The 11,906-nt window shown below is 34.8% G+C and overlaps 1 protein-coding gene across 2 annotated transcripts in view; it reads right to left on the bottom strand.

Moving 5' to 3' along the window:
* Positions 1–1,849: 1,849 nt before the first annotated feature.
* The window catches only part of LOC131689644 (chitin-binding domain protein cbd-1-like), a 44,699-nt gene continuing 34,642 nt past the window's right edge, over positions 1,850–11,906 (bottom strand). For both annotated transcript variants that reach the window (XM_058974881.1, XM_058974882.1), the window contains 2 exons: positions 6,595–6,618; positions 1,850–2,067 (listed from right to left, as the gene is read on the bottom strand). In XM_058974881.1, the coding sequence (XP_058830864.1) occupies positions 2,005–2,067; positions 6,595–6,618 (87 nt within the window). In that variant the 3' untranslated portion in view covers positions 1,850–2,004. The remainder of the gene's footprint in view (positions 2,068–6,594; positions 6,619–11,906) is intronic.

The following is an 11,906-nucleotide window of genomic DNA, read 5'->3' as shown; positions in this document are numbered from 1 at the left end:
AAAAATAGGTATTTATCGGTGTGAAGATGTATGCTAACCAAAAGTTACCAGCAAATAATTGGTTTTAAATAATAGATCATTAATCAAACCTACCGAGCTCAATCGATTTCAGAATCGGTTGTTGAGCTTCATTTGAAATTTTGATAGTAACCTGGCAGATTGCTGAATCAATTTCCGGATGATTTGATGTGGAAATGTGAGGACATTTTCTAAAAAGGCCCATACGTAATATTAATTGATCGTATTATATGAAAATCGTTATTTTTTGGTAAGAAAAAAGAAATCGGTATTTTAGTAACTTTATTGGTATTGAAATTAAAAATCGGTTTAGATATCGATGAATCGGTATATTCTGCAACACTGTTTTGGGGTTCATCTGCGTCAAAACAATGTTTTTGACAAATTGGAATGAACTCTTGGAGTTCATACCCAGTAAACAAAACGGCGAATAGCCAGATTAAAATAGATACCGGCGAGCTGTAGGCTACTGGAACTTTGTTATAAGCTACCCGCCGTAACTTTATTTCATATTCCCCACACGAAGTTCATCCAAATGGTGTAAAAGTATGGAGAATCGAGGTAAAATAGGTCAGGGGAATACAGAGTAAAATGGGCAGTTCGAAGAATTTTTGATTTTTTCAATAGTTAGAGACACCAAATTAACGTGACAGTATTCAGAATCGATCCAGCGATGAAAACGGAAGCTGTTCAGCATATAAATTTTTTTGACGAGAAAGGTCTATTCCCAACCAGTGGCACGCAAACACACATAACGAATGCCTACTATGTATAAATTTTTACGGCAATCGGTTAAGCCGTTTGAGAGTCTATAAGTCACATACACACAAACATTGACTTTTAAATATATAGATAGATTTCTGGAAAGGGTAAATCAGTACCTTTTGAACTGTGTGTAGATTTTCCCGATCAGATTATTTTTACATGAGATCTAGAGCAAAAAATAAAAAAAAAGTATACAAAAATATGTATTTCATTTTTTCGCAAACTAGTGATATCAATTAACTAGAATTTAACAAATCAATTAAGTTTAATTTATTTTTTTTTTTCGTCATCGCCATCTCTCACTTTTTTCGTCACTTTTCTGTCCCCTGAAACGACTGAGAGAATACCACGAAAGAGAGTTATGTGAGTAACTCGTCTCACCTCATGTGACTTCCCTGACTGCATGACTCAAAAAATATATCAGCTCATCTAAAAAGACTGTTCGGAATAACCCCTGTAATTCATCTGCCTGACGCAATTCAATGGATAGTGATTCTCTACCTGGGGTCCGCGGACCCCTAGGGATTGAAGTCGTTACTGGGGGTCCGCGATGACTGATACAGCAATTTCATTTTTTTCATAACAAACTGAAAATAATATATCGCAAACATACGGTACCGATTTCGACGAGGATTTTGGGAAAATCAACAGACCAGTGGAAATATACTAAAAATTTGAAACGTTCAATCAAAATTTCAAAGACTAACGAATTTCTTTTTTATTCAGCGTAATACCTACTTCTGATGCACTTAGTTTATTTGATCGATAATGGGACCTGTAGGTAGCGTGAAACATAACATACGATATAATGATGTAGGATTTATTTCGCTTTTCAAATAAATGAACATCTTGGCTACCAATAATTTAATGGTGCAGTATAATACACGAAAGATGAATTTCATAGCTGAGGTATGCACCACGCTAGGTTCTAGAAATCACGCAAGCAGGGACAAAAAAAATAAAATTCAAATTGACAATCAGAACATTGATGCTAAAATAACTATTCTGGTTTGAAAATATTGAGGTTTTCAATCTGATTTTCAATATAAATGGTAATTTAAAGGTGTAAAGTTGTCCAGCAATTAAAATTAGACATTATTGTCCTTATATTTGCGTTATCATTTCACTACATCCTATTGCTCTAGGCACTAAATGAAAGTATTGGCTCCAGTTAGAGAAATAAATGCTTGAGTCGAGTGATATTGCTGATCCAGTGTCCTGCTAAAAAGCGGCTTCTTCAGTAGTCGGTTCTTCTGTGGCAGTAGTATCAGTAGTAGTAGTAGTCTAAAATGGAAATGAGACTTTAAAAATATGCTAACATATTGCAACGAACAATAATTTAAGGTAAATTGTTGTAAATGTAAATGAGCTAGTAATGTAAAATTAAAATATATACAATATGCATTATTTATACTGCACAATATATGAAATTTGATAAATATGTAACTATACTAGATGTGGTGTAGTCGACAACAAACCAGTATAATACTTTAAAATCAGATACATTAAATTTGATCGCATTATTTATGTTTGATTATGGTTGGCACTAGTATAGCCGTTCCAATAATATCTGTCACTCGTTCCAAATCATCCAGTCGAGAAAAATGTGATGAAAGTTTTAAACATCTTCTTTTGTCTAAGACAAAACTACACCATTAGTATTCCGTTTGTTATTGTGTTTCCATTAATAGAACTAATATCTGATGACACATCATTTAATGCACTTTTTATCATAGTAGCATTTTTTTAACGTGGAAATTCTTTAGTGCGACTATTATGTTTGGAATATCGATCAAATACTAGCCACACAACAAGCCATGTAGCACTAGCAAACCTGTCAAACTTTTTTCGCCGAAAGTTCGCTTTCCATTGTGTTCTGGTAACAGTATTATAGGGTGATGAGCCTATTCACGCCATGTTTCTATTATTACCCTACCCATTTGAAGCCGTTGGTTAGAGCAGCGTCTGCCATCTTTGTTCAACGCATTGAGTCAAATGGTAGCGCAACAGTAGGGGCACTCGATTCGAGTTTTCATTGCGCTCAAACAGGAAAATTTCGCTGTGTTCAACGCATATGTGTTATTATCTTGCTTCTTAACAACGAAGCAAAGCTGTTGATGCCAATTTGTACGCATTCCATTGATTGTAGGCCGAATAATTAATGAATTAGTGACGCACCCTCCTTAGTATGGTCAAAATAGGAACTTTACCCCCTACATAACAAAAATGAATACACTGCAGCTACTTAAAGTATGCGTAAGTGAAAGTGAAGATGAAGTACTGGAATACGTTGAAGGTGACTCGGAAGAAAGGTTTCTTGATACACAAGAAGAACGAAGAACTTTTCGCAGCGGAAGTATCTTTCGAAAAGTATAAGGATGTACACGCATCCGATTATTTAGACGTAGCATACACTTGTTGATTTAGAAAACATTTGAAATTAATTCACTTTAAAGTATAACCACCGCTAAATTCTATAACCTCACTATTTTTCTCGTTCCGCTCATATTTCACTGAATAATGTTATTGTTTTTAACGAAACCTTAATTCGTTTATATGTACTTTGCCCCAGCTGGACATAAAGAATGTAGGGAACCTGATCCTACAAACCAGTCTTCATATGTTCGGGACGCAACCTGGAAGAATTCTTGCGATCCAACCGAAAACAATGTCAATAGAAGTGAGTTGGGTTTACGTAAATCAGCGACGGTAAGAGCGAACCTGATTCATTTTTCGGGTTAAATCCCAATCCAATGTTCAGTTAACCCATTATATCCTAGCGTATGAAATTTCATACGCAGAACTATCCATCGTTTAACGCGTATTTACTGCAGAATTTTGGCATCTAACTGCTTTATTAATTCACTAAAAAGATCATTACACCTCATATTTCATTGTGAAACAAGACAACTGCCATTTTTCATAATTTTGTTTACATTTTTGAAACGTGTATAGTTGGGGCAAATGGCGGCTGAAAAGTAAGCAATACATTTAATTGAATTTTATTGTTGGAATTCGTGCTAATAATTCCATTATGTGACAAAACGTTCCTACAGGTGTAAAAGAAGTGTTGTCTATCAGAAAATCGGAAGAAATATGTCAAACAACTTAAAATTTGTTGTTTTTATTTAAGCGTACGAAATTTTTGGCACGAGATATTTTCATTCTCAAAACCATTTTAAGCGGTGATTTTGTTTTTCCCATAATCTTTGATACATTTTTTGGTGGAATTGAAGATATCGCTGCATTTGGCACATTTTTTGAAACCCCTGGGTTATAATGGGTTAAAAGTCCGAAACCTTGGATCGAAACTGGCTTTAAACAACCTAATTGCTAGCAGTTTTGAAAGAGAATAAATTTCAGTGTAGTATATGTAGGAACGTTGCACAGGCCTCCCTTACACTATGCTTCTAGAAGTTTTCCTAAAAGAAGTCAATTCTCGCATTGAAATGTTGTAATTCAGCGTTACCAAATTACCCCAATGTAAAGTTTTCATTGTATTCGGGCACTTTTGAGGTTTTATCCGACTTTTGTAAGGAGGGTGATCACTGTGCGCTAACCGGTTTCTTAACTTTGATAGCCACCTTAAACGAGCTGGAAGCGTCAGTACCCTTGGTTTGTGTGATTTTTCCCTATTCGACAACCGTTTTAAAAGACTTCCGGATAAAGGCAGCCAGCCTGGAAATGTCACACATGCAGTTGGCGGCGATGTACTTTTTGATCGTCTGCAGCTGGATCATTTTTCATGCTGCTCCTGTTCTGCTGCATGCTTCCGCTGCTATCGGAAATGGGTAAACGAGTGGTCAAAACTTCAAACAGGCCATGTATTATGCTGTTTTCGGTTTTAGAATCGAGTAGGCCTAGGTTCGCTCTAATGTTTACAATACCCATGCAAAAGTAACAGTTCCGAGCGAATCTAGAGCAAGTCTGATCTAAAAACGAAATTGACGGCGCCGATGGTTGGGTGGTAAGCGTGACCGCCACCCACCCCAGTTGGTCTGGGTTCAATCCCAGTCGAGGTCGTTGAGATTTTTCAGAGGTGAGAAAAATCTCAACGACCTTCCTTCGGAAGGGAAGTAAAGCCGTTGGTCCCCGGTCCATGAGTTGATGGGTCGATATCCAATCCAGATAGTGGGAGTGTCACCTCTCTGGCGTCGGTATTTGGCCTCGTAGCGGAAATAGGCCGACGGAAAATAAACAGAATTGGAAGAAGAAGAAGAAGAAGAAAACCGAAATCAGCATTATAATCGTAGCATAGTCGTCATAAACGCTATAACAAAAATAAAATACTAGCATGCACGAGTTGCATAGTACTGGCCAATCATGCTATAGATAATTATTGATTTCCGAAAATCAATTACCTTAATTTATGTAAGTTATGTTTATGTACTTAGAAATCTAATAGAAGATTCGTGAACATTTTTGTGATGGATTAGTGCAAACATTGTGAAATGTACACTGCAAGTTACTAACTTTCAAAAACACTATCTTCTGAAAAAAATTTAAATTTTGAGAAACGGCTCCTATATTGAAAGGTTAGTCATAGTCACGAAAAAAGTGGCACAAAATCATTATTTCAAAACTGGGATAGGCTTTCCCATCCAAATTCTGAAATGATGACTTTGTGCCACTTTGTTCGTGACTACGACTCACGTTTCAATATAGGAGCCGCTAGCACGTACACCTTGCCATGGTATGATTTTGTAAAAGTAAACATTAGCTGTGATTTGACTGGTGGTCTACAGTTCAACAAGCATAAATTTTGTAGCCGAAAGCAATTCAAATTTTTACTATGCTATCGGCATCGGAATATATTCAAAAATATTCGTTACTTATCGTAGAACCCTGAGAAGGACTTATGTAAACGGAATAACAAGTCAATACGCCACTGCTAAACTTTCAGAATACGTAAATTTGTTAACTAGCACATTTGCTACTAACTCGCATGGCAAACAAATTGTACCGAAGCAGCTTCTCAATGAGCAGCACTACTACCATGGTCTTGTGTTCTGCGGACCTAATTAATTTTTAGGACTAGCCCAATCCAATGTTCAGGTCAAAGTCCGAACCTAGTTTCAAAACTGGCTTCAAACAACCTATTCGGTAGCAGTTTTTAAAAAGAATTAATTTCAGCGCCAACCGTAAACGACATTAATGTGTGTAGGAACGTTACAATGACATCCTTTATGCTAGAGTTTTAGAAAATTTTCGAAAATAAGCCAATTTCTGCATTGGAATGTTATGCCATGGTTTTGTTTTTTTTTAACTTATTTTAATGAACACAATATTTATACGTTCATCTAACATATGTTTCGTTGATTGTATTTCACGGGACAGATATGCGAAGAACTTTCGAGATGGGACAAAATGACCTTTTCTATTTTCAGAACAAAACTCACGATTTTAAATATTTACATTAAAATGTGTTTGATTTTATAACGTTCAGCTATGAAATGTTAAAATCGATGAAAGGTGATATGGACAGATATGCTTGGAACGGCCATATGGCAGCAGTTAATATTCTGGTTGCATTTGAAAACCGGAAAATACAACCAGCAAAAATCGTATTTTCTCTACTTCTAAACAATAGAATCACATCGGAAGTAGTGCGCTGTATTCGTACAACTACTTCCGAAATCATGGATTAGCACTAAACAAGAGAAAAAACGATTGTCGCTGGTTAGATTTTCCAGGTTTCAACTGTAACGATAATAAATCGTTATTGAATCACGAACGCAATTGAAAACAAAATTCTTCGATGCCTCGACAAAATTACTATTGATTATTTCTCGAATCAATATTTTTACTCACAGCAGCAGTAGTTGTGGTCGTAGTCTGAAAGAAAAAAAAAGTTATTAGAAACATTTTGACTTGACTATTAATTTTTTTTAACTTTTTTAACGACAATCAATTAACTAAAGATTACAGAGTAGGGAAAATTTTGAAAATTTAGAACCATAGTACTCAAGTGAGAGCAAGGATGTGAAGCATACAGATCGGAAAACTAGAAGGTTAAGTCATTTGAAATAGGCTTAAATTCTTACGTACTAATCTTTTGTCTCCAGCTGACAGAAGTTGAGCTTAGGTAGCATTACTAGAAATCGCTTAAGTCTACCAACTTGTCTCACGGCAAAGACAGACTTGTCCCGACTTGACTTTACCATGAGAACGTAGACTTGAGCGTTTCGTAGTAATGCTGCCTAAGGTCGACTCCTGCCAGCAGAAGACAAAAGATTAGTCCGTACAATTTTAAGCCTATATCTATTTTACAAACACAATATTATAGTTTCTCCAAAATTCCAAGTTGAAATATCTTTCCCATACATTTTAATTCGTGTTAGCCACCACCGAAGCAGTGGCATCTGTTTAATATTTTCATGAAAGTATTAACTTATTGGAAAAATTTCCCAGTTTGCATTTCATCGTCGTAGCCACAAGCATTTTTCGGATTCGTTATTACCTAGAAGAAACGCTACACCCGTTAGCAGTATCCAACGAAAAGAGCTCTCAAAATTGCATTCGCCACAAGATGTGTTATGAAGCCGCCCTGTTACAGGCAACAAAACGGCGAGTTGTAAAAATATCCACAATAAACGGTCTTTATAGCGACCACTAAACCATCCTCATAAGAATTTGAATTGAAATTTTCGTTTCGTATTCGGGAAAATAACTAACCTCTCATCGGGTTCATTGTTTCGTATTACGATTTCCGAAAAAGTTCGATAATACAAATATGTTTTGGAACTATGACTGTCCAATTAAACGGAAGCAGGAAAATACGTGTAATAGTTTGGATCCGAAAAGTAACCTTTGCGGAAAAAAAACTTCTGCAATTTCTAAATGTTTGGCAGCTGAAGTTGTCAAGTTGATTTTCAAAATTATTACCATTGCACTGAACGGAATAAATAGATTTTTGCACGATCTGATGGGAAATATTCTCAAAAATTTTGAAACAAATTCCGTAGTTGGGTTCGTCGCGGTTGCGGTAATTACCGTTTCTTATAAAAGACAAAATAATTCAAAAACAATAAATTTGTACAATCCAATTTAAAAGTGCATCACTTCTCCCGATTTCTGTTGGGAATCGTGGAATTATGAATCGTTTTCGATATCAATTTTTCAACTGTGAATTTTGATAAATTTAAAGGAATTAGAGATGAACTAATTATGCTGGGACTTAAACACAACCCGAAGAATATAATTATCTTCATCAAACCAATCGAATTTGGAGTAATTGGCAGTAAAGGATACAAATGTATGAAAAGCGTCCAAAATAAGGAGGGGTCCAAATTAGGATGATTATTCTATCATTCGTTCATCAACATCGTATTTCTATCTTCTTTGATTGCTGTGTAAATTGAATGTAAGTTTTTCTGCAATCAATTTTATTGGACTAGTTCTCAAAAAGTATGCTACATATCTTTTTTTCGCGTACTTCCATTCAAATTTACGATAAGTTTCTACCAAATTAAGTCCTAATATTTTTCAGTTAAGACTATTTTGTAGCTTTTTTGAAGCTTTTTTGCCAAATACCACATAGTTTGTCTCCCGTCCGCTTCAATTGAAGTTTTTGTCATTGGCTCTTTGGGAAAATATTAGAGGAAAATACATTAAATGCTAGAACTTTTGAAGTAACCTTTAGAAAAGTACGCTTCATACATTTTTAAAGGAAGCAATCTTAGTTTTTGAATGAGAATACATCTGTTTCTTGTAAAATGCGGAAGTTAGAGTTTTGGGATATTTTGTCCATAAAAAAATTTAATATTTTACTATATATGGTTATAAAAATGAACAATTTTTCAACACTACACGGAAAACCCGCCAATCACAAAAAATGAATATTGCAGTTTTTGATTTTTGGCTTGGCTGTTTCAACTAAAAATAGATAATACAACTAACATTTTTGTTAATTTTCAAACTATCAATCAGTTGATTTGAATTGTTGTTTTAGTGGGCCGTCATTCAATCGAGTAAAGAGACAGCAAAACGTAAAACAGTAATCCGGATGATAGAATTAACAAAATTATTAGTTGAAAACTTTTATTGTGACAGAAGGTTGCAGTTTATTTTATTTCTTTATCGAATATGTCTAAAACAACAATATATTTACATTTCAAGAGTGCTAGAAGTATTTAGTGAATCGAATAGCAGTTTACTTCATTCGAGATCAAGGATGTTCCGATGTTTGAGCCATTGGGATATTGTTCATGTTAAATAGAAAGGTAAGTTCAACATTGAATTATTGTTTTCCAGTGTTTGATTTGCTACAGATGAAACATTCCAACGATACATCTTTTTAGGCAGTATCGAAAACAAATTCAGTTACGTGTTCAATCTTGTAGGATAAATATTAAAATTTTTATTTCGTATTTGAATTACAGTGTTTACAATAAGTTTTGTTAATCTGGTGCTTGTGAAATACTTAAAAAAACATCTCGAAAAATGCTACTAGAAAATAGCAAATTACGTTTATTTGAAGGCCTGTTCGCTAAGTCGGACTAGAACTAAGGATAGCACCTATGATTGACTACCAGGCAAGCGAGTGAATGACAGGCTTTTCGCCACTTCGGATCCTTGGACTCGGCTATGCGGCATAGCCGAATTAAACTAGCTTCGCCCAAAACCTTACTTTCGAGAGCACAATAACTGTATGATCAAGGTTAGTAAGTACAACTTTATTATTAAGCTTATTAACAAATCATTAAAATGTTTTCTTTCCGCCTAAATCTACAACAGTAAACTAGCATATTTATAAAAGAAAAACGTATTTTCCTCTTACAAGGGAAGAAGTACCTAAAGTAAACTATTACCTTTTCCACTTTTATTCGTTGCTTTAATCACGATTTTGCCGTCAAAATGATTTCTATTTGAGTATGGCAAAATAATGAAATACGTTGTATCTCCATTCTAAAAACCAAAGAATTAGATTAGATAGCTATCAAAATTTATGTTTTAGGGCCGAATTCTTCACCCTCGCTTAGCGCTTAAGTCAGGTTTAAACGTGCGGTTGAACCTGGTTTAAAAGTTGAACGAGGGTGAAGAAATCAACCCTTAGAATAGCGGATCCACGGACATGTACGACAGTCAGAGTCCAACGATTTTATGAAAAATCGAGTGGTTCCGAATTACCCAATAACAATTTCTATGTATACTTACACACTGATTCATTTTTCTTGATTTCTTTTAATTCTACTATTTTTAAATATTTGAAAAAATCAAATGATACTCAAAAACTAAAAAGTTGGCTAAAATTGTCAACAATTCACCCGAGAGAAGTTTTTTATTGTAAGCTGAAACACGATCAGGGATGGCAGATCATATTTCTTGAAACCTGTGAGCATCCTTTGTAAAAACCTTTGCTAATCTGTGTTAAGGAAAACGTACAAATTTGATTCAAAATTAATATTTGTATTATAAATATTAAGTGCGAGGTAGAAAATTGAGAAATCTGTGCTAGTCTGTGCATTAAAACACAAAACTGTAGAAATCTGTGCAGTTTTAAAAATCTGTGCAGAACATTGAGAATCTGTGAAACAGATTAATCTGGGTATCTGGCATCCTTTAAACGATGTGTATACAAAAATAGATACTATGAAAAACCTATGCAGCAACTTGATTAGCATATATCAAAGACGATGTTTTAAATATAAAGACTTGCGGAAAGAAAAAAAATATGTTTGGTTTCAGGTTTACTAGTCATTTTGTCTGCAAGTTTTTACGATCAGGAATTTTGTGTAAACATCGAGTGACATGTAGTTTGAATGAATACCTGACAAATTCGTTTTTCGAAGAATTTCGCACAAAATTCAGTCATGAAACTCGGAAATGCCTTAACCTACGTTACTGAGCCTGTGTACATGTTGTTTGTTGCACTAGAGAGGATATTTCGCAAGAATATGTCGAGAATGCAGTTGAATGTCACGATATTAGAAGAATACTAGTCGATATAATTCATAATGTTCAATCTTCTGAGCCATACAAAATGAAAGACCAGACAGTTGCATCTATAATTTTTAATGTTTTTAAAGTATGTATGAATGCATATAAATTTTTGCTCGTCGTGTGTAAAAATAATTAAAAGCTTTTCTTTTTATTTCGATCTGAATACTCCCCACCTCTATACTATATCAAAAGATGGCAAAATTAAATGACTTCATTTTCAACCAAGAAACTGTAGTGGTGTTCGTGAAACAAGGCGACAGGAGCTCAATGGGCCTGCTTAGTAGTAGCCTGAGACGAGACATGCGAACAGTAAAAATGGAACGTCAAATGCAGCCAGTACATTCAAAATATGTGCGGCAGAAAGAGAGGCTATGCGAGGTGACAGGTAGTAAAACTGTGCAACATATTTTGCAGCTTAAATGATCAAGATGGAAAGGTGGTGTGTTTGCACTACGTATTTCTTTAAGCTGTGCCCGGAATAAGCAACAGGATCCACCCACATACATATTCACTATGGATTTTGTTCTACCTATTCGCACACGACAACAGCTACAGCATGTCAATAGCTAGAGCAAACCCCATAGTGAATACATTTTGTGACGCGTGGCCTGTTGTTTCCTCTTCTTCTCAGCTCTAATGTATTGCGGATTTTTTAAGTGTTTGTTTACTAGGACGCCGGTGAAATGCGCCTTTATATAGTTCCATGAAAACCGCCTCGTGCAATTACAGAGAAATATTCCTCTCTTTATTTTCTATCTATAAGCATTTCAACAAACCGCTCAACGAAATAGTTGCAAATAATCTGACATACACAAATCAATATGTGGACAAAGCGCAGTTGGTTAAAATACTCACTTAAGGCACAGCTGACTTGGGTTTTTCTCAAGCATACACAAAAGGACACATACAAACATATAAATAATCAAACTATGTAATCAGAAACAAAATACACAAATGAAAACACACCAATAAACATACAAACAGACAATAATATAAATACATGCAACCTAACATAAACAAAAATACGAAAAAAATTAAGGCCAACAATACTAAAACATAGAACAATCTCATAATTAAAAAATGCAAAAGTATATACATCGAAATATGTATTGGATACAATCTAAAATATGTAAAACAAACACAAACTTGCATTCAAAAATGTAGATAAACTTATTGCAACA

This window comes from Topomyia yanbarensis, chromosome 3 (genome assembly GCF_030247195.1).
Source record: "Topomyia yanbarensis strain Yona2022 chromosome 3, ASM3024719v1, whole genome shotgun sequence".
In the NCBI taxonomy this organism is placed as follows: domain Eukaryota; kingdom Metazoa; phylum Arthropoda; class Insecta; order Diptera; family Culicidae; genus Topomyia; species Topomyia yanbarensis.
This window is presented reverse-complemented; position numbering and strand designations above follow the sequence as displayed.